Raw genomic sequence first — 20,601 nt, 5'->3', positions numbered from 1 at the left:
TGTAGGGATAAGTCCCACCCCTTAGGGGGCGTGTTCGCCTCAGGCTAAAGTTCTCCTATAAAATTGGTGAGCGTGCTCCCAGCGCTCTCTTCTGCTTTCCTGGTCTCCGCGGGAACAGTGGTTCTGTAAGTCTATTCCTCCATTAAAGCTGTCTATATTTTGACAATCTGTCTGCATTCGCTTACGCCGTTACATTGTACGGTCTCTCAGGGACACAAAATGCACATGGGGGATGTAAGGAAACAGGAATTAACCCACGTGAACACTGGTGCTGAGCCAAGTGCTTTGAGGGGCCAAATGCAGACATAATTATTCAGCTGGGGTAATTCTCTGTGTTTGTGGGAATCCCAGGGTGTCGGAGACAGGCAGCTACGCTAAGCTCTTCATTATTTAACATTGGGGAACAAACTCACAGTAATCAGGGAGTTGTCAAAATATGTAAATCAATATTTGTGAGGTGCTTAGTCTAGTATCTGGCTAAGAGGTACATTCTTTGTGTTGCGTGACTGGCTGTGGTCCCACGGGGCTGTCCTATTACTGAGGTGTCTCTGGACTATTGTTGTCATAAGTCAACACAGTCCTCAGGCACTGAATATGTCTGGCAATCACTGTCCTTCACCGGGTTATTTTCCAGCCTTCTGCTTCAAGTTAGCAACCTTATTGATGAGTCTTCAACAGTAAAAGCATATTAAGTTATTTTGATCTTAAAAAGGAGTGTATGAGATTGATGGGAGAGATGGGCTGAGGCCCGGGGGTGGGGAAAATAGAAGGACAGAAGATGAGACCATAGGACCTCACTGCTTCCTTATTGCCCATGAATACAGGTGACTTCTCCTTCCCACCTAACCTAACCACACCTAACTAGTGTGGGTCTTTCAGCCAACTGTCCCGACAGCTCTTCCATGAGTGTGTCTTAGAGTGAATGTAGGGCGGTATCCCATGGCTAGGTGAAAACAATTTCAATGGAGCTAAGCAGATTACAGACAGGAGGGACCCTGAACTCATTTATGTCCTGAGAACCAGAATGGAAACCATGGGAAAATGTGAGGGAAATGCCACCCCAATCCTGCAGGTGTTGTTAAATACTACAAGCTGTGGACACAGTGAGCGGTCCCGGCATGCTGACAGAGGTTGCTCAGTGTTGCTTACATCTACACTGACTTCCCTCCAGATGTGCGTGGACTCAGACCACTCTGCTTTATCTTAAATAACTCCCACTCCCTTCTCTTCTGAGAAGTCTCCCTAGAACTTCTATCTGCTTTGTTTCAGCGCTCATTTTCTTCTAAGAATAATGAGAAACATTCAATTGCTTGTGTAGTTGGCTTCAGCATTCTTATCATCCTTCCTCTCTCCGTCCTAATTATTCCCATCGTCTGTAGCCCTCAGACATGGAAGTCTGTAGTGGGGCATGACGCTCAACCACAACAGTTACCAGGCGAGCACTTATCCTCCACAAACTTATACTACCCAAACATCTCAACCTGCTAATATACTGTGCCCCTGGTGCTCAGCCTGGAATGGCTCCAAGCCAACCTGGTGCTTACCAACCCAGACCAGGTTTTACACCATTTCCTGCAGGTACCACGACCCCTCCTTCCAGTGGGCCTAACCCTTATGCACATAACTGTCCTCCTTTTGGTCAGGGCTGTACCCAAGCTGGACCTGGTTATCGATAAGGAGGTTCAGCTACACTATTGATGGCTAATTGCCTCCCAAAAGACTACAATACTATTTTGTTTCAATTTGTACTGTATTGAAGTTCAAAAATTTAAAAAGCAGAGCAATTTTTATGATATTATTGATTTTAATTGAAAATATAGCTGGGCAGTGGTGGCGCACACCTTTAATCCCAGCACTCGGGAGGCAGAGGCAGGCAGATCTCTGTGAGTTCGAGGCCAGCCTTGTCTACAAGAGTTAGTTCTGGGACAGATCCCAAAGCTACAGAGAAACCCTGTCTTGAAAAACCAAAATAATAATAATAATAATAATAATAATAATAATAATAATAATAATAATAATAATTTGATGGAATACAAAAAGACAAAAATGAACATGTTTCTTCCCCTGCTTAAAATTGTAGCAGCTTCCTAGTTATTTTGGAACACTGTTGTGTGTAAAGTGATTGGCTTTCTAGTTCCCAGAGGATATTAAAAAGCTAGGCTAAGGTTTAGCCATCACACTTGGCTGTTTACTATCAACATGATGTACTAAAAATAGAGCCCTTTGAGAAGACGGCTAGACATTATGTATAAATGTAACACTGATAGGCTAATAAAGGTGATTGAATTTGCCGGTGGGAATGCAAGCTGGTATAACCACTTTAGATGTCAGTGTGGCGATTTCTCAGAAAATTAGGAAACAATCTTCCTCAAGACCCAGTAATACCACTTTGGGGTATATATCCAAAGGATGCTCAATCATGCCACAAGGACATGTGCTCAAGTATATTCATAGCAGCTTTGTTTGTCATAGCCATAACCTGGAAACAACCTAAATTCCTCTCAATCGAAGAATGGATAAGGAAAATGTGGTACATTTACACAATGGAGTACTACTCAGCAGAAAAAATGACAGCTTGAATTTTGCAGGAAATGGATGGAGCTAGAAAACATTATTTTGAGTGAGGTAACCCAGACCCAGAAAGACAATTATCACATATACTCACTCATAGGTTGTTTTTAAACATAAAGCAAAGAAAGCCAGCCTACAAACCACAATCCCAGAGAACTTAGACAACAATGCGGACACTAAGAGAGACTTACAAAGATCTAATCTATATGGGAAGTAGAAAGTAGAAAAAGTCAAGATCTCCTGAGTAAATTGGGAGCATGGGGACCTTGGGGAAGGTTTGAAGAGGGCAGGGGAGAGGCAGGGAAGGGAGCAGAGAAAAATGTAGAGCTCAACAAATACCAATAAAATAATATATATATTTGTATATGTCTATATAAATAATGTTTAAGTTTTCCACAATGAATTTTCTTGCAGTAATCTTTGAAGTTTCCAGGAAGAAGATGGGGCCCCACAACAACTCCACCTGGTTGATATGACGTCATGATGCTGATAGTGCTACTATAAGACCTGTTTTGGGTACCAGCTGCTCAAGATGGTTCCTACTTGGTTAGCTGAAATGGTGCACGTTTTTACAACGTTCTGGCCAGACCTCCAAATAGGAACCTCAGAAAAACCCTACCAAATACTCAGAGACTATTTGCAATTTACCAGACAGTAATCTTGGAACTTAACCATCACTTTACTTTCACAGGATCCCATAGAAAGAACATGACAGCTGGAAGTAATTCTAGAAGACGATGTTCCATCTCCCAACAAAGTTTGTCCTCAGTGATAGGGACATCATTTAGGGGTTGGTTACAATTGGTATAGGGTTGGGGGAAATTTTTAATTTTTTTAAAGAAATAAAAACTGAAATGCAGTCTTCAAAGGGGAAATCACCTAACATAACCTGGGCTTTTCTGAGTGCCAGCAGTACTGTTAGAGATACCCATCTGCATTGGTATGCCACCCAATGGCTCCTTTGAAAAATGTAAATAAAGTCCCAAAGTCATAGTTGGAGTAAATGTATCATACAGAACATGGAAGGGTCCAGAGAGATATCTCAGGAAAGTGCTTACTATATAAGCATAAGGATCTGAATTCCAATCGCTGGTATCCACATAGAAGGCTGAGAAAGATGGTACATTGTATAATTTTAGTGCTGGGGAGGCAGAGGCAGGATGATCCATGGAGCTGCAAGGCACAGCCAGCCTAGCCAAATCTATGAGCTCCAGGTTTCCTGAGAGACACTGTCAAAAACTAAGGTGGAGAGCCGGGTATGATGGCACACGCCTTTAATCCCCACACTCAGAGGGCAGAGGCACGCAGATCTCTGTGAGTTGAAGCCAGCTTGGTCTACATAGTGAGTTCCAGAACAGCCAGGAGTATGTAGAGAGACCCTGTTTCAAAAAAAACCCAAATAAATAAATAAATAGGGTAGAGCTGGTGTGGTGGCACGTGCCTTTAATCACAGCACTCAGGAGTCAGAGGAAGGTATATTTCTAAATTCTAGGCCATCCTGATCTACAAAGCAAGTTCCAAGACTGCCAGGGACACACACAGACACAAGCCTTGTCTTGAAAAATAAATAAATAAAATTGAAAAATGAAATTTATGCCCTGGTAATGCTGAAGCATGCATGTGCAACCGTATATAGTGGTTCTGTTAAACTTGTCCATACTGGGTTTCATGGTCTAAGCGGATTAGGATACCTCTATCATTGAACCATGTCTAGGAAATGGGCCATATAAGGCCAACTTTCAAAATTGTGTTATGAAGTTCAACAAATTGATGCATGTAAGACTTCAACATGCCTGTAACCCAACAATAACACCGCAGCAGGTCTAGATGAGATCAGCCATCTGGCCTAGGAGATGAACACCAGAGCATCAAGTGAATGAAACATTTGTCTCACGATCGTCTGAGATCGTAAGACTGATACTGACAAGGCCCACTGGGCTAGATGATCTTCCTGTAAGGTTACCCTTATTCCCCGAGTCTATGTGGAGAGCTGTCAAAGAATTTGGGGGGCTTCTTTCCACATTGAGGAAAGGGTCCAGAACTGCTCGAAGCCTTTTCAAATGAGATGTGATTTTTCTCACGGACCAGACGTGTGAAGTACCACCACCTTGTGGGACTTCCCTGTGGTTTCCTTCCCTGTAGGAAGTTTAAACTCACAGTAGGAGTTTAAAATGTTCCTTCTATTGCCACAGACTGTCACCAGTGTTGACCGAAAGTAAAACTTCGGGCTAACAAAGACGACACAGTTGGTGTCTGATCCAGAGGACAGTCACAGCCACACAAAAGTGGGGAGGCCTAGGTGCCTACAGCTAAAAGCTCAAAGCAGAAACCCACCCTGAAAGCCCATAGCCCCCACTCAAACGCTGCTCATTTAGGACATCGTCTCGGCAGAAACTCCTCAGTAAACTCTTTTCGGAAAAACAAGTGCCTGAATAAGAATTTTTTGTTAAATATCTATAAATTCTTCAGCGAACCCTCTCAAGCAGTGAGGCCTGATTCCCTTCCCTTTGACTGTGAATTGAAACTAATGGATGTAAAACACCTCTGGTCCCAAGCATTTTGGATAGAACATAGTTAACCTAAAGCTTCAAAGTGAAGGAGATACGCTTGGTATAAAGTCCTGCAGTAAGGAGACTGGTTCTCAAGCGCAGGCCTCAGAAGGAAACAGAGACCCTACAGCATGGAACCAGGCCTGAAGGAGGCCCAGAGCTCAGAGGCGCTAAGCATCTGGCTGCAGAGGCCATGTTACAGTAGAGCTAATGGCCCAAGACACAACCTTCAAACCTAACTGAGCACAAAGACCTGATATATCACTGTCTGTCCCCAGCACTAAGTTGTGAAAAATGCCATTTTTTTAAGAGCCAAGTAAGAGAAATTATTTTTTTTAAAAATAGAATGGATTCTTAACATGGCTGTTTATAAAGTAGAAAGGATGCAGATACTAACAATTACAAATTTACCATCTGAATGGATTTTCCAGTCCCTATCACTTAATCAGTGAAAGTAAATATTCATCTCCAGCCATTGGAAGTTGAATGGTATTGGTAACTGTTTCACCATGTGAAACTTAATTATATTCATTTAGAGACTATGTGTTTACACATGTAAGTGAATGAATGACTGAAGTAACTTTTTTTTTTTTTGATTTTCGAGACAGGGTTTCTCAGTAGTTTTTTTTTGTTTGTTTGTTTGTTTTTTTTTTGGTTCCTGTCCTGGAACTAGCTCTTGTAGACCAGGCTGGCCTTGAACTCAGAGATCTGCCTGCCTCTGCCTCCCGAGTGCTGGGATTAAAGGTGTGCACCACCACTGCCCAGCCTGAAGTAACTTTTAAAAACGAGTTTAGGAGGATGTGTAAAAATGGTGTTAGGAAATTCTCTCATAAAATGTTATTTATTAGCAAATGAACCAAAAAGTGGGCTGGGAAGACGGCTCAGTGATGGAGCGCTCACCTACCATCCTTGAGGCCCTGAGTTCAGTCACCAAAACCACAAAGAGCGAAAACTGTTATGAAGATCTTGCACATTTTGTTAAAGCATTCAGTATTTTAACAAAATAAACCGGGTGTGGTGGTGCACACCTCCCAGCATTGGGAGGAAGAGGCAGGGGGACCTCTGTGAGTTCCAGGCCAACCTGGTCTCTAAAGTGAGTTCTAGAACAGTCAGGGCTGTTACACAGAGAAAACCCTGCCTCGAAAAACCAAAATAAATTAATTAAATTAAAAAAATAAAGAAAACAAAACAGACCTTTCTTACAAATGTGCCTTATAGTCATGAGACTTTTCACAATCTCCCAAGGACTTGTAGTAGAGCTCAGTTGGTGAGTGAGTACATTCAGGGCCTACATTGAATTCAGTAACAGATGGCATAGGACTGGGAGATGCTCGCACCATCACTTTCTGATCAACAAAATTTAAGAGGAAGAGGCAGACGGAGAGGAGCCGCCATTTCTGCAGCGTCTGCGACGGAAGCCCAGGCGACAGGCGAGGACTCGGAGTGTCTGTGACCAGAGGCCGCAGGCCAGCGGGAAGCCTGCGACGCTCGTCAGGGAGCCTCTCCTCCGCTCATCGAGTTCCGCCGCTCAGGCCACGGGGGACAAAAGCACGAGAGATGGAGAAGGGCGGCCTCCAGAGCACTCTATGGCCTCAGGGCGCCATGCGTCCCCGGTCACTGCACCGACTCGCTTGCGCAGCCGCAGAGGCTCGGCTGGGCCGGCCCGCTCGCGCCCGCTCCAGTCCAGCCCGCCCGACGGGCGATACCACCCCCCGCGGACCCCTCCGGAGGCACGAAAATGGTTCCGTCCCCGGCCTCTGATTGGCCAGGCGGGAGAAGGCGTGGCCTCCGCAGTCTGGTTCCGCGCTCCAGAGCGCGCAAGCCGCATTGCGAGCTGGGCACGGAGCAGGCGCCATGGTGAGGAGTGGTTGTGCGTTTTTAGCGACGTGAAGGCCTGGGTGCGGGTCCGGGTGTGCTGCTTTCGGGTTCGGGTCGGAGTCTGGGCCGATACCTGCTCTAGGAGCGGCCCGGCGGACCCGGAAATTTGACTGATGGCCTGCGCGCCGGCTCCCGTTTCAGGTTCTGCTGCACGTGCTGTTCGAGCATGCGGTCGGCTACGCGCTGTTGTCGCTGAAGGAAGTGGAGGAAATCAGCCTGCTGCAGCCGCAGGTGGGTGGGATCGGTGGGCTCACGGTGCAGCATTGCAGCCCCTAAAGCCGCCGAACCCCATCATGCACCGCGTGTTCCCACGTGGCCGACCGCACCGGCGCGGCGGGGGGGGGGCAGTGAAAGCCTTGGAATGAGAATTTTAATTAATGCGCATCCCCGTAATCTCCTTAGAGATTTGAGATAAACTTCTCAAATTCTATTTCCTGAGAATTAAAGTAGAATCGGGATGTGGGACTTAGCACCAGTGTTTCAGTTACTATTACAGCCGGTGTTACTGGTTTGCTGCGCTGTAGAGGCCAAATGAAAAGAAAACCCATTCATCCTCTCTCCACAGGTGGAGGAGTGTGTACTTAACCTTGGCAAATTCCACAATGTCGTCCGTCTGGTGGCCTTTTGTCCGTTTTCTTCATCCCAGGTTGCCTTGGAGAATGCCAATGCCGTGTCTGAAGGTGAGTTTCGAGTCCCTGAGCCCCGTGTGGTCCTTGACGGTGTTCTTCGGTGATTTTGTTCAAAGCATGATGTGTGCTAAGCATTGAAACCTACAAAATAACATCTTAACGGAGTTGGATGTTTCCCAGTCGGGCTGCTGTGGTAAAGCCAGGCTTTGCAATGATGACTTGAGAATCTGTCAATCCACTGAGTGTGTTCACTGATGACTCCTTGTTTCTGAGCAATGCCTGGAGGGGTGGGTGGTGTTCCTGCATGATCTGATGTGGAGGCCAGGTCCTCTTTTACAGGTAAAGTGTTCTTCAGCGTGTTAGTGGGAGCTGTGTTCTTTGTCCCAAGGTGTTGTTCATGAGGACCTCCGCCTGCTTCTGGAGACATACCTACCATCTAAAAAGAAGAAAGTACTACTGGGGGTTGGAGACCCCAAGATTGGTGCCGCAATACAGGAAGAATTGGGATATAACTGCCAGACTGGAGGTGTGATAGCTGAGGTCCTTCGAGGTGAGCTAACCCTACTTATACTTTTTTAAGATTTTTATATGTAGGAGTGTTTGCATGTATTATGCCTGCCCTGTGGGTGCAATACCCATAGAGGCCAGTAGAGGGGACTAGAGATGGGTGGTTATCAACTGTAAGTGGCCACGTGGATTCTAGAAGAGACTTTACTTATGCACAGCCCTACCTTCCTTTCAGGAGTTCGTCTGCACTTCCATAATCTGGTAAAGGGTCTGACAGACCTGTCTGCTTGTAAAGCCCAGCTAGGGCTGGGACACAGCTATTCTCGTGCCAAAGTTAAATTTAATGTGAACCGGGTGGACAACATGATCATCCAGTCCATAAGTCTTCTGGACCAACTGGATAAAGATATCAATACCTTCTCGATGCGTGTCAGGTAAGATGCAGTGCAGAGGCTACCAAACCCTGGGCTCTTCTTTGGCCTGAAGTTTAGCTATTACAAACTTAACCAGGTCAAGCAGGGCTGATACTTCCTATGGGTAGAATAATGGACTGAAGCCAGGCCTCCTTGTGCTTACCACAGGCTGTGTTCTTACACTGGCTGTATAGAAAGAGGAGGTATAATAAAGCCACCCCATGTACACCTCAGCCCAGGCCACTGTGCCTAGTCTGTATTGTGAATGGGGAGACATGGATTTGAGGGAGTCTGGGATCTGATTTATTTGAGGTTTGGCAATCTGGGTCAGGGAATGATTGTTCCTCTGCAGGGAGTGGTATGGGTACCATTTTCCAGAGCTGGTGAAGATCATCAATGACAATGCCACATACTGTCGCCTGGCTCAGTTCATTGGGAATCGCAGGGAGTTGAATGAGGAAAAGCTGGAGAAACTGGAAGAGTTGACGATGGATGGGGCCAAGGCTAAGGCCATTTTGGATGCCTCTCGGTCCTCCATGGGTCAGTGCAGAGCCCGGCCACCTGCATAAGGTACGAGACTCCTTGAGTATCTGGTCCCCCTGTTCACACTAGGTGTTTCCTAGGCATGGACATATCTGCTATCGACTTGATAAACATCGAGAGCTTCTCCAGTCGTGTGGTGTCTTTGTCAGAGTATCGCCAGAGCCTACACACTTACCTTCGCTCCAAGATGAGCCAAGTAGCCCCCAGCCTGTCAGCCTTAATTGGGGAAGCGGTGCGTCATGGGGAACACAAATGGGGGAATAAAAATGTTAACATTCTGTACCGCTATACTTCTGGCTACCATGTTGTCCCTAGTTGTTGCATGGTGGGGAGGAGAATAGGGTGTGAAACCACAGGTCAGTTCCCCCTTACTCACCTTGCTTCTTCCTTGGATCTTTCTCCAGGTAGGTGCACGTCTCATTGCTCATGCTGGCAGCCTCACCAACCTGGCCAAGTACCCAGCATCCACAGTACAGATCCTTGGGGCTGAAAAGGCCCTGTTCAGGTACCAGTGAGGGCGCCTGCCCATGTCAGGTGCTGCTTCTGGTGCCCACTGCTTTGTTTGGGGATTACAATGATGGCTGACCAGGACTCCCTGACCTATACAGGCCTCTGCTATGGGGGTGATGGCCAGTCCTGGTGTCTGAGTGATTCCCAGGGCCCAGCAAAAAGGGACCAAGTTTCCAGGTCAGCGACATTGGATGCCTTCCCTCTCTGCCTTTGGGAACTGGGTTGGCATGTGTCGAGGTAGAAATTCCAGCCAAGCCTGGTGTGAGAGAGTGTGGGGAGAGGGGAACTTGGACAGTTGGGCCAGGTCTTCTGACCCTAAACTGTTAAAACTGACTATTCTCACAGAGCCCTGAAGACAAGAGGTAATACACCAAAATATGGACTCATTTTCCATTCTACCTTCATTGGTCGAGCAGCTGCAAAGAACAAAGGCCGCATCTCCCGATATCTAGCGAACAAATGCAGTATTGCATCAAGAATTGACTGCTTCTCTGGTATGGGTGGAGAAGTTGACATTTGAGGGAAGGGGTTGCAGGAGGCAGGGAGTGAACCCAGCTTCTACAATGATGGTAATATTTTTCGTCAACAGATATCACCTAGTGAGTGTTGACACTTTGGGTCTGAGAGAAGCTGAGGGTAGAGGGACTGGTGGTTTACTTTGTTATTTCAAGGGTATAATGGGCTTTGTTTATATATACACACTCATCTAGAGGTACCCACAAGTGTGTTTGGGGAGAAACTCCGAGAACAAGTTGAGGAGCGATTGTCTTTCTATGAGACTGGAGAGATTCCACGGAAGAACCTGGATGTCATGAAGGAAGCCATGGTTCAGGTCAGTATGTGCTTTGGGAATAGCTGAATGCTGTGGTTTTGTTGGAAGTGATGAACTGTCTTGGCCTGATTAAGAAATGGAGGCAAGAAAACTGATTTAATGAGCCTGATCCAGCAGGGCTAGAAGGGCTGCGGCTGCCAGGGGTCTTTCGGGTTTCAGTCCTTTCCTTTTTGCCAGGCAGAGGAAGCGGCTGCTGAAATTGCCAAGAAACTGGAAAAACAGGAGAAGAAACGCTTGAAGAAGGAAAAGAAGCGGCTGGCTGCGCTGGCCCAGGCATCTTCAGAAAACAGTAGCACTCCAGAGGAGTGTGAGGTCAGTCCTCTGCTTGGGTCCTAGGTTATAGGGCTTTCAACAGTAGAACAAAGGGCATCAAACCATGGTCTGGAGCTTGGGCTTTTTGGACTAAAACTACCTTTTGATTCTATAGGGAGGAGATAGGTGCTGAGAGAACTTGACCAAGATCCCAGAATGCTGGTTGTAGCACAATGGCCCATTCATGGGCAAGTGTGCTCTGTCCTCGGCTGCCTCCCAGGAGCCCTCAACCGGGGATGGTGTGAATTCCTGCTCTCCCTGTTCTGTGTCTGGAAATTGATAGTGTCTCATGATGGGGGTGGAGGTAGGAGGTCACCAGTGTGACCGTCTAGAATTGTCCCCCCCCAGGGTTTTCAACCTGAGCTATTAGTATTTCCTTTTCAGGGTCCCCTGGGAGCTCTGAATGTCTATTGTGACCAGCATACAGGGTTTTTTTTTTTCTCTAGGTTTTAAAAGGGTCAAGAAAATCCACTAAATTTTTCTCTACCTGGGAGTAGTTTTAAGACTGGATTACCTTAAGTCGTCAGGAGGACTAGGTTTCTGCCTGGATTCTAAGGGGGGGGAACTGAAGCTGTTAACATAGAAGCAACATGTTCATTTTCTTATTCCCTTCAGGAGACACATGAAAAACCTAAGAAGAAGAAAAAGTTAAAACCCCAGGAGACTCCACAGGAAAATGGAATGGAAGATCCACCTGTCTCTTTGCCTAAAAGTAAGAAAAAGAAAGCTTTTCCCAAGGAGGAGTTGGCCAGTGACCCTGAAGAGGTGGCTACTAGCAGCCTAAGCCCTCCCAAGAGGAAGAAATCCTCACCAAAGGAGGAAATGGCCAGTGAACCAGAAGAGGCAGCAAGCCCCATTGTCCCCAAGAAGAAAAGGAAATTTTCTGAGGAACCTGAAGAAGCTGCTAGCTCTACAAAAACCACAAAGAAAAAGAAAAAGTCCCAGAAAGCATCCCAAGAGGATTAAAATGGACATGCTTGGTGGGAGGGGCATACCTTGAAGGTGACAGTTCCTACCCATGATTAACCCCAATAAAAACACAAAAAAATAGCTTGTATGTTTATATTTATTGAATTCTTTACATGTGCATGTGTAAGGTTTATGATAGCGCAGCAATGACAGCTTCAGTGAAGTCATGACATGTGGCATAACCACCCATGTCTGAGGTTCGAACCTGTAGGAAAAAGCTGTCATCATCCTGTGTTTTGAACCAGTCCCAATGCCCACCCTGTACTGGTACCCTGAATGCCAGCCCCCAGGACAGCCTAGCCTCAGAAAAGCAATTATGGTCTATAGATGTTCTCTTCCCTGGTCCATTGTACTGAAGGGATGTGTAGGTAGAGCATGGTCCTTTTGAAGTTGGAGTGAGGGCTCTAGCCCCCATGGGGGTGTAGATGGCCGATGACAGACTTGATGAAGTCGGTTGTGGTGCTGTAGCCGCCCATGTCTCGAGTCCGAACCTACAGCCACCACCAGCAATAGCCGTGGGGAAGAAAAGAGAGCCCATGAAGAAGATGGGGCAATATGACATGGAGGCCAAGAAAAAAGAATGTAGCAAGAATGGAAGGTGAAGAGGTGTGGAGGAACAAGGACCTGCTCACTTCTGAGCAGACAGGCAATACAGGAGGATGAACAGGAACAGGCACTGGGATGGGGAGATATGGATCAAAGGATGAGGTTACCTTGCAGGAACAGGAAAAGAGACCAGGTGGGAGGAAAGACAGGCAGGACCTACTCCTGCCTGCCTGCTACCTCCACCCCCAGAGAAAGCTGCAAGGTCTGCATTCAGATGGCCCAAGAAAGGCTCAATGGATGGTGCAGGAAAAGGAACAGCAGATGGAACTAAGGTGAAGAAGACCAAGAGGATGAAACAGCCAGAGAAGGGAGGTGAATAACCCCGAGATCACAGCAGGTATTTGGGGACCTGGAGGGAAAGTGCCCCTCAAGTGCCCCAGCAGATGGTGTTGAGCCCTTGAGACCTTTCTGAACTTACCTTGCCAACTTTGATCACCTTCTTTACGGCATCTGCAATCATGTTGGAGTGATACTCAAGGCTGTCAACACAGGAGAATCTCAGAATCCAACCAGAGCACCCCACCCAGATTTCCCCACTATGCTTCCCCTTCCAACACCCACCCTCCACCCCACTTCAGCTTCCCATAACTTACTTGAGATGCCGCAGCATGTTGGAAGCGGACAGCAGCATGGCAGTGGGATTGGCTATATTCCTGCCCACTGCCTGGGCAAAGGGGTGCCGAGCACCCTGTGGAAAAAACAAGCTAGAATCACTGGAAGGAGACAGGCACATGCAAAGGAGGTCTGCAAAAGGCATTATAGCACAGAAGGAGGGCAGGCCAAGGTGACTGAGGTGTAGGGAGTGAGAGGAAGCAGCACTGGGATGGAAGAGGGGGAGCACAGCACACCTACCCAAGGTCAGAGAAGGCTGGGGACAGATAACTAGATAACTAACAGGAAATAATTTTTTTTTCTTAGTTTGGGTTTTGGGGGCAGGGTCTCACTGTGTAGCTCTGGCTATCCTTGAACCATATAGGCCAGGCTGGTCTTGAACTCAAATATTCACCTGCTTCCCAAGTGCTGGGATTAAAGACATATGCCACCACTATGCCCAGGGGAAAAATAATCATGCTCACCGTCTCAAAAACTGCATACTCTGCACTGTAGCTCTCACCAGGGACCACACCAGCTCCCCCAACAAGGCCAGCAGCCAGATTGTCAATAATGTTTCCGTAAAGATTAGGCATCACAAGTACATCAAACTGGTAAGGATTCTGCACCAGCTAGGAGTAAGATTATGAAAATGAAGAAGAGTTCCAACAAAAAAAGAGATTTCCACTCCCTGCTCTCCCTCTGCGAACTCACCTGCATGCAGCAATTGTCTATGATCATTGTCTCAAATTTGATTTTGGGGTATAGTTCAGCGACTTCCTCACAGCACTGCAAGAACAACCCATCCCCAAGTTTCCTGTTCATGGACCAAAGAGACAAAAATCAGTCGAGAGAGCTAAAGGGATGGATACCTCTCTAGGAACACAGGCACACAAAAACCCTGTCTCACATGATGTTGGCCTTGTGGACAGCTGTGACCTTGCTCCGCCCTTTCTTGGTGGCATAGTCAAATGCAAACTTTGCAATCCTCTGAGACTTGGTTCGAGTGACAATCTTCAGGCACTCAATGACACCCTTCGCGCTCTAGGCAAGAAAAGTGACTGATGAAAAACACTTGGAAAGGCGGCAAAGAGGCCTCTACCTCTTGCCTGCCTCTCTCTGTGCCCCCACACGCCCCAGTTTCTGGGCCTTACCTCATGTTCCAGAGAGCTATATTCCCCTTCTGTCTGCTCTCGAATGATTACCAGGTCTAGATTGTTATGCCGAGTCATGTACCCAGGAAGTGACTTCACATGGACTACATTGGCAAACAAGTCCAACTTACGCCTGAGGGTAGACAGCCATCAGTTCTGCGCTGGTGCCCAGCACCCCTCTGACCAAGCCTACCCACCCACCTACCTCAGCTGCATATCATAGGAAGCTAATTCGCCCTTATACTCCATTGGGGTATAGATCTTCCCTGTGGAAACAAAGTGTGGGGGAAGTAGGGTTAGACAGAGGTCAGGCAGAAACCACGGTCCAATCTCCCACTGACATCATATAACCTAGACTCCCAGCTCCCACTCACAAATCTTTTATCGCCCTTGGCAAGAGGTAAAGAAGAGATAATGTAGCTAAAATGCAAAGCAATAAATGTAATGCTTTAGTTGTATCTATGTTGGAATTTCTTTTTTTTTTTCTTTTGTTTTTTCAAGACAGGGTTTCTCTGTAGCTTTACAGCCTGTCTTGGAACTAGCTCTTGTAGACCAGGCTGGACTCGAACTCACAGAGATCCGCCTGCCTCTGCCTCCCGAGTGCTGGGATTAAAGGTGCGCACTACAAAATGACCTAAGAGCTATTTGTTTTTAATCAAAGAGCCTGGGTTTAATAACAAACTGGCTTTCCTTATGTTCCTGGGTCTACTGACTTTCTGTTTTCTCAGCTACTACTTACTGAAAATCAACTGCAATCAAAACCACACCAAGTCCTGCCCTCGACAAGCAAACAATGCATTGGGGAAGACAAGGAATGGGATTAACAACAAACAGAGGCGCAGGGGAGAATTCCTGTCTGATAATATTAGAGAATGTTGTAAAGCTGGCACTTTTAATCTGTTCCTCGGGTAACTGAGTACAGTGGGCTGAACAGTGATCCCCAAAATGACAGGCCCATGCCCTTATGCCAAGAAACCATAAACAGAATTTATTGGAGTGGGGTGGGGAGCTGTAAATGTGATCTTACTTGGAAAAACACTTTTTTTCAGATAGAATTAGGAATCTTGAGATAAAATTGCCCTGGATGAGGGTGGGCCCTAAATCCAGTGGTAAATCAAAAAGAAGAGATAAAAGGTGATTGTAAAAAGTGAATGTCTGGGGCTGGAGAGATGGCTCAGTGGTTAAGAGTATTGCCTGCTCTTCCAAAGGTCCTGAGTTCAATTCCCAGCAACCACATGGTGGCTCACAACCATCCGTAATGGGGTCTGGTGCCCTGTTCTGGCCGCAGGCATACACACAGATAGAACACTGTATACATAATAAATAAATAAATAAAATATTTTTTAAAAAAAGTGAATGTCTATAAACCAAAGAACACCAGGAAAAGGATTCTCGTTCAGGTACCTTCAGAGGGACGGTAGCCTCAGAACTGAGAGTACAATTAGTTATTTTCAGCCACTCACAAAACTGTAGCACCCAATGGCAACCATGGAAAATGAGCATGGGCGAGTGAGGATTCTGATAGGTGACATCAGAGAGGGAAGAGCACAAGTCACGTGACAACTCGCACAGCTGATGGTGAACAAAACACAGAACAAGCTGTGGAAAGGAAAACAGGAAAGTCAGGGGCTGGAGTATAAAGAACCGACTTTCCTCTGCCAAAGCTGGCCCTGGCAGTCAGGCTGTCCAAGAAAACAGATTTGGAAAACGGCCTATAAGGGAAAACCAAGAAGCCAAAAGGATCCCATAAGGGGAATAGAACAGCACAGCAGAAGAAATGGAACGGTTAGAATGGGCACTGCCGACGCGGCTAACAGCGTCTGACCACGGAGACAAAAGACTCAGCAGGCACCAAACCCATGCAGCTTCACTGACCTCCTAAGTTTCCCACTAAGTAACAAATTCCCAAGTATCAGTAGAGGGCAGTCTGGGAAGCCGACGTATACATGCCGCAGAGAGAGAGACTTAGGAACACTTGCTCATTTGACTTTAAATGACAGAGTGAGTGGCATACAAACCGATAATAGCAACTTTGTTCTCCTTCATGGAACTCAGCAGCTGCTCCAGCTTCTCCTCAGAAGCCATATTCTGCACCTCGCTCAGGTGATGTTCCTTGAATTCCACGGGAACAGCAGCGGCCTTCAGGGATCAGTCCAAGCAAGGGACTGGGTCAGAAATTAACTTTCCATCTCAAACCACCCATTCATGCAGGCAGCTAAAGCACTCATGCCATGCCACAGGCTACTCACCTTGAACACCTCCTTGACAGCGTGCATGAGCTCTGGCCCCACGCCGTCTCCAGGCAACATGGTCACAGGAAAGGCGCCCTCAACCCTCACATCTTCTGCCTGTGAGTGGGGCCAGCGGAGATGGAGCAGGGGCAGAAGCAGGAGTCAGAGGGAGAAAGATGGGGAGGGGAAACCCAGGGGAGCGACAAGGATGGACGAGAGCGAAACCGGGCTCGGGCGTACCTGGCTCTGTGAAGCAGCGTGAGCCGTAGCCGATGTTCCGAGACCTCTCCAAGCGCCGGGGTTCCGAGCGGCGACCACCGCCTGCGACAGACACAAGGTCAGATCTGGGACACCCAGACCCCTTACACCGCGCTGACCTTGCCTTCTTTTGGAAACTCTGGACAAACCCTCCGCTCTCCCACCCACCCTCTGCCCAACACGTCCCCGGCCTCACTCGGGTCAGCCAGCGGACACTGCTCAGCGCTGCCATCTTCTGCAGAAGGAGTCGCGCAGGAAGTGACGCAGGAAGCGAGCGCGACCATGGGAGCTGGACTTCCTGTCGGCCCTGGCGAGCTTGGCCGTTCTTTCTCTGTTACCAATCGGGAGGGTAAACCGATTCAGTTACCTCTGGCCTTATTTTTAGTAATGTAGAATCATGGGACACATAGCCTGTTTGTTTGCTTGCTTGCTTTGTTTTCAGTCGTCAGGTTTAATTTTTTTGAAATTTCAGTACTATTAATACTAAATATTAAAGAACATGTGGCTATTTGCTCAACGAGGACGTGAGTTTAACAATAAGTTGAGAATTCTAAGGAGTCTGTGGATGTTTCTGTTATGCTATGGGAGATGTGTTTGTTTTCTCCTCTTATCCTGTTACCGGGTATTTATCAGTTCTCTGGGGATTTGTTTTGTTTTTACTATAGGATCTTTTTTTTTCCCCCTTTGGTTTTTCGAGACAGGGTTTCTCTGTGGCTTTTTACTATAGGATCTTATTCTTTGCTCTAAACAGTTGTTCACAGGCTTGAACTTCACGAATATATTTTCACGACACGTTTCATTTGTGGTGTATATCTTAAAATATCATTTATTCTTAGCTGGCCATGGTGGCACACACCTTTAATCCCAGCACTCAGAAGGCAGAGGCAGTGGAGCTCTGTGAGTTCGAGGCCAGCCTCGTCTACAAAGCTAGTTCTAGGACAGCCAGGGCTGTTACACTGTCTGGAAAAACAAACTGAGTGTGTGTAACTCATACCTACTTTGACATTGTTGACCCAATGTTAGATTATAGATGGTTATTCAATGAATTGAAAAGCAATAAAAATGCAACTATTGCAAATTAGCTTCCTGTTTATTAGAGTGGAGGTCAAAGAACAGAGGCCCACTGAGAAAGCTGGTACTCTCCTGCCTTAGGTAGTTTTCAAGGGTTGCGCTCATCCAGAAGGCTTGGTAGCAGGCACCTTTTCCCAGTGAGCCATCTCATCAGCTCCAAGTTAGTTTTCTTATTATCACACCAACATGGCGAGTTTTCTTTGTAATCTGAATTACTTTATCTGTTTATGAGACCTCTAAGACATGATCCATGAGTTTCAATGTTCTTCCAAAGAAGTCCTGGGTACACAAAGGGTTCAAAATGTCTTCTCTGTTAGGACCTGTTTCGTCTTCTCCCCCTACAACCATGAGCAATCATGGAGTGAAATAATGATGGCAATTCCTTGAAGATGGAGTTTGGGAGGACTTTGGAGGGAGCACAGCACCTGTGATTGTGGGATCCGCTGGCTTTTACAGAAGCGAGTCTACTCCATCCAGAGTAAAGCGGGTTATAAGCAAAAGTGGGATGGAAAGGGCTCTGACTGGAGGGTGTTCTCAGGAGACATATCAACCCGAAGAAAAGGGCAGGAGTTCTGCAAGAGGCAGCCTTAGCTGGAATCTCCCAGTCTGGCTCCCTGGAGAGCTCTGAAGTGGGAAGAGTTCTCAAGAGTCTGCTGGTTTGAGGCAAGGCTTCCTAGCCTGCTTTGCTCAAGTGTAACATAGACCAACGACAGCTGTCAGAGAAGGAGGGAGTGGTCAGCAGTTAATGGTGGGGGACTGGGTAGCCCCTCTGGCCAAGAAGATCTCGGCGGGCAGCTGCAGTGCTCTGCAGGTAGGAATGTGCGCTGTGGCTGGAAATCAGGAGAGCGGACTCATGTGGAGGCGAGGCACACAGAGTGAGTTCTAAGACAGATACTTAGGAACAATACTATTGAGCCTGGCAACTATGGAAATTACCTTTACTTAGTTATAAGAGGCATCACCAAGAAAGCAAACATTTGGGTTCATTTAAAAGTGCCATCTTCAGGAGGATCTCTGAGTTTGGGGCCATCCTGGTCTACATAGTGAGTTCCAGGACAGCCAGGGTTACATAGACCCTATCTTGAAAACAAACAAACAAACAAAAAACCACTGGTTTTTTTTTTTATTTTCAGGCAAGGTTTCTCTATGTAGCCGGGTGGTGGTGGCACACGCCTTTAATCGCAGCACTCGGGAGGCAGAGGCAGGTGGATCTTTATGAGTATGAGACCAGCCTGGTCTACAAGAGCTAGTTCCAGGACAGGCTCCAAAGCTACAGAGAAACCTTGTCTCGAAAACAAACGACTCCCCCCCCCCAAAAAAAAAAAACCCACAAGGTTTCTCTGCGTAACAGCTCTGGCTGTCCTGAAACTCACTTTGTCGACCAGCAGCTTGGCGGTCCTTCATTCAGGGCTGGGCTGGTAAACCATGGCTAGTTTCAGCTTCCAGGATACATACTCACAACTAAACAAAAGAGAGTTTAAATCCTCACACATAAATTCAGTGGTGTGTTAGGGGTATGGCTCAGTGGTAGAATATTTGTTAAGTATGCACAAAGTCTTGGGTCTAATTCCTAGAACTGAAAACAAAAACAAACACACACACACACACACACACACACACAGTTCCATGATAGGTGATCCACAGCTGGAACGGTCCTCTATCCTGTCACGTGATAGGTGATCCACAGCTGGAACAGCCCTGGACCCTGTCACATGATAGGTGATCCACAGCTGGAACGGTTCTCTATCCTGTCAAAGATACTCTTTATTTCACTGGACCACTTTTTTGACCTCCATTCCCAAGGTCATTCAAGATTCAAACAGTTATTCCAGTTCCAAAATTACAGCTGGGGTGGGCGGACAAACTAGGAAAGAAGAGCAGACACCTGCTGGCCCTCTAATAACACTCCCTGGAGTGGTCATGCCCATCTCACACATACCCAGAAAGCCTTTCTTTCAAAATGTCTTTCCTACCCTATGATGACAGGCATATGCTCAGCATCTTTTCTCAGGCTGTTACGGTTTGTGTTTACTGTTATTTATCTGAATTTGGTTTCATAAAATATAAAACATAATAACTTTATAATTTTTAAAAAACTTCTTTTAAGCCGGGCAGTGGTGGCGCACGCCTTTAATCCCATTACTCGAGAGGCAGAGGCAGGTGGGATCTCTGTGAGTTCGAGACCAGCCTGGTCTACAATAGCTAGTTCCAGGACAGGCTCCAAAACCACAGAGAAACCCTGTCTCGAAAAACCAAAAAAAAAAAAAAAAAAAAAACTTTTACTTTTTAGTGTTTTGACTGTGTGTATGTCTGTGTGAGGGAGTTACCGACAGTTGTGAGCTGCCATGTGGGTGCTGGGAATTGAACCTGGGTTCATCTGCAAATGCAGCCAGTGCTCTGAACCACAGAGCCATCTCTCTGTCTCCCAGTGATAACTTTGCTTCATCCCTCAAAAGTTTAGCTTATCCCCTCAGCATCACTTACATACACCTTTTTCTTCAGGCAGGAAATTCTACCTTAATCAAACATAGATGTCCCTTGATTTAGACAAGATTACATTACAATGGACAGATTGTAAATTGAAAACACCGCCAAGTATTTTTTTTAAAAATATTTATTTATTATGTACACAATATTCTGTCTGTGTGTATACATGATGGCCAGAAGAGGGCACCAGAACCCATTACAGATGGTTGTGAGCCACCATGTGGTTGCTGGGAACCGAACTCAGGACCTCTGGAAGATCGGGCTATGCTCTTAACTGCTGAGCCATCTCTTCAGCCCCCCCCTCCCCCCGTCAAGTGTTTTTTTAAATAATTCATTCACCAAATACCATAAGCTAGCCTAACCTACTGATTTATTCAGAACATACTAACTTACAGTCGATCATTAAACCCAGTGTCTAGTTTAGAATAAAATATTGAATATCTCATATAACTTACTGAATGTTTCATTAAAAGTGAAATCAGAACAGGCA

At 46.5% G+C, this 20,601-nt stretch overlaps 2 protein-coding genes and 5 non-coding genes across 9 annotated transcripts; 6 read left to right on the top strand and 1 right to left on the bottom strand.

Annotated features, from left to right (window-relative positions):
- Positions 1–6,499: 6,499 nt before the first annotated feature.
- On the top strand, positions 6,500–11,794 carry Nop56 (NOP56 ribonucleoprotein). 2 transcript variants are annotated; one of them, XM_050134128.1, is made up of 12 exons: positions 6,500–7,018; positions 7,140–7,229; positions 7,564–7,678; positions 8,016–8,177; positions 8,370–8,568; positions 8,900–9,087; positions 9,171–9,322; positions 9,495–9,595; positions 9,946–10,094; positions 10,311–10,432; positions 10,610–10,744; positions 11,360–11,794. In XM_050134128.1, the coding sequence occupies exons 1-12, from the start codon at positions 6,707–6,709 to the stop codon at positions 11,708–11,710; spliced, it is 2,076 nt and encodes a 691-aa protein (XP_049990085.1). In that variant the 5' UTR covers positions 6,500–6,706; the 3' UTR covers positions 11,711–11,794. The 2 variants fall into 2 exon arrangements, with proteins under 2 accessions (XP_049990085.1, XP_049990084.1); XM_050134127.1 differs by having other exon boundaries at positions 6,885–6,977.
- Positions 7,834–7,903, top strand: LOC126496867 (small nucleolar RNA SNORD110). The gene has a single exon (XR_007590473.1). It is a non-coding gene; the product is annotated as a small nucleolar RNA SNORD110 (small nucleolar RNA).
- On the top strand, positions 8,694–8,826 carry LOC126496863 (small nucleolar RNA SNORA51). Its single transcript, XR_007590469.1, has one exon. It is a non-coding gene; the product is annotated as a small nucleolar RNA SNORA51 (small nucleolar RNA).
- Positions 9,658–9,743, top strand: LOC126496864 (small nucleolar RNA SNORD86). The gene has a single exon (XR_007590470.1). It is a non-coding gene; the product is annotated as a small nucleolar RNA SNORD86 (small nucleolar RNA).
- On the top strand, positions 10,159–10,228 carry LOC126496862 (small nucleolar RNA SNORD56). Its single transcript, XR_007590468.1, has one exon. It is a non-coding gene; the product is annotated as a small nucleolar RNA SNORD56 (small nucleolar RNA).
- Positions 10,475–10,544, top strand: LOC126496860 (small nucleolar RNA SNORD57). Its single transcript, XR_007590466.1, has one exon. It is a non-coding gene; the product is annotated as a small nucleolar RNA SNORD57 (small nucleolar RNA).
- On the bottom strand, positions 11,793–16,824 carry Idh3b (isocitrate dehydrogenase (NAD(+)) 3 non-catalytic subunit beta). 2 transcript variants are annotated; one of them, XM_050134130.1, is made up of 12 exons: positions 16,750–16,824; positions 16,536–16,616; positions 16,314–16,412; positions 16,083–16,203; positions 14,270–14,330; positions 14,065–14,197; positions 13,821–13,954; positions 13,625–13,727; positions 13,396–13,542; positions 12,913–13,007; positions 12,738–12,798; positions 11,793–11,918 (listed from the first exon to the last, which is right to left on the bottom strand). In XM_050134130.1, exons 1-12 carry the CDS (start codon positions 16,783–16,785, stop codon positions 11,844–11,846), a joined length of 1,146 nt encoding a protein of 381 aa, XP_049990087.1. In that variant the 5' UTR covers positions 16,786–16,824; the 3' UTR covers positions 11,793–11,843. The 2 variants fall into 2 exon arrangements, with proteins under 2 accessions (XP_049990087.1, XP_049990086.1); XM_050134129.1 differs by having other exon boundaries at positions 11,793–12,204; positions 16,750–16,823.
- Positions 16,825–20,601: the final 3,777 nt, after the last annotated feature.

The sequence above is a fragment of the Alexandromys fortis genome, unplaced genomic scaffold, assembly GCF_014885135.2.
Source record: "Alexandromys fortis isolate MF-2015 unplaced genomic scaffold, M_Fortis_MF-2015_v1.1 scaffold_6, whole genome shotgun sequence".
In the NCBI taxonomy this organism is placed as follows: Eukaryota; Metazoa; Chordata; class Mammalia; order Rodentia; family Cricetidae; genus Alexandromys; species Alexandromys fortis.
Note: the sequence above shows the minus strand (reverse complement) of the source record. Positions and strands in the feature narration are given on the sequence as shown.

Excerpts from the sequence above, each read along its gene's own strand:
- Idh3b (XM_050134129.1), bottom strand. The coding sequence starts at position 16,785 with ATGGCAGCGCTGAGCAGTGTCCGCTGGCTGACCCGA. Across the intron at positions 16,204-16,313 it reads CTGTCAAGGAGGTGTTCAAG|GCCGCTGCTGTTCCCGTGGA; the intron begins GTGAGTAGCCTG and ends TGATCCCTGAAG. Across the intron at positions 14,198-14,269 it reads TCCTATGATATGCAGCTGAG|GCGTAAGTTGGACTTGTTTG; the intron begins GTAGGTGGGTGG and ends GTCTACCCTCAG.
- Nop56 (XM_050134128.1), top strand. The coding sequence starts at position 6,707 with ATGGCCTCAGGGCGCCATGCGTCCCCGGTCACTGCACCGACTCGCTTG. Across the intron at positions 7,230-7,563 it reads TCAGCCTGCTGCAGCCGCAG|GTGGAGGAGTGTGTACTTAA; the intron begins GTGGGTGGGATC and ends CTCTCTCCACAG. Across the intron at positions 9,596-9,945 it reads GCTGAAAAGGCCCTGTTCAG|AGCCCTGAAGACAAGAGGTA; the intron begins GTACCAGTGAGG and ends CTATTCTCACAG.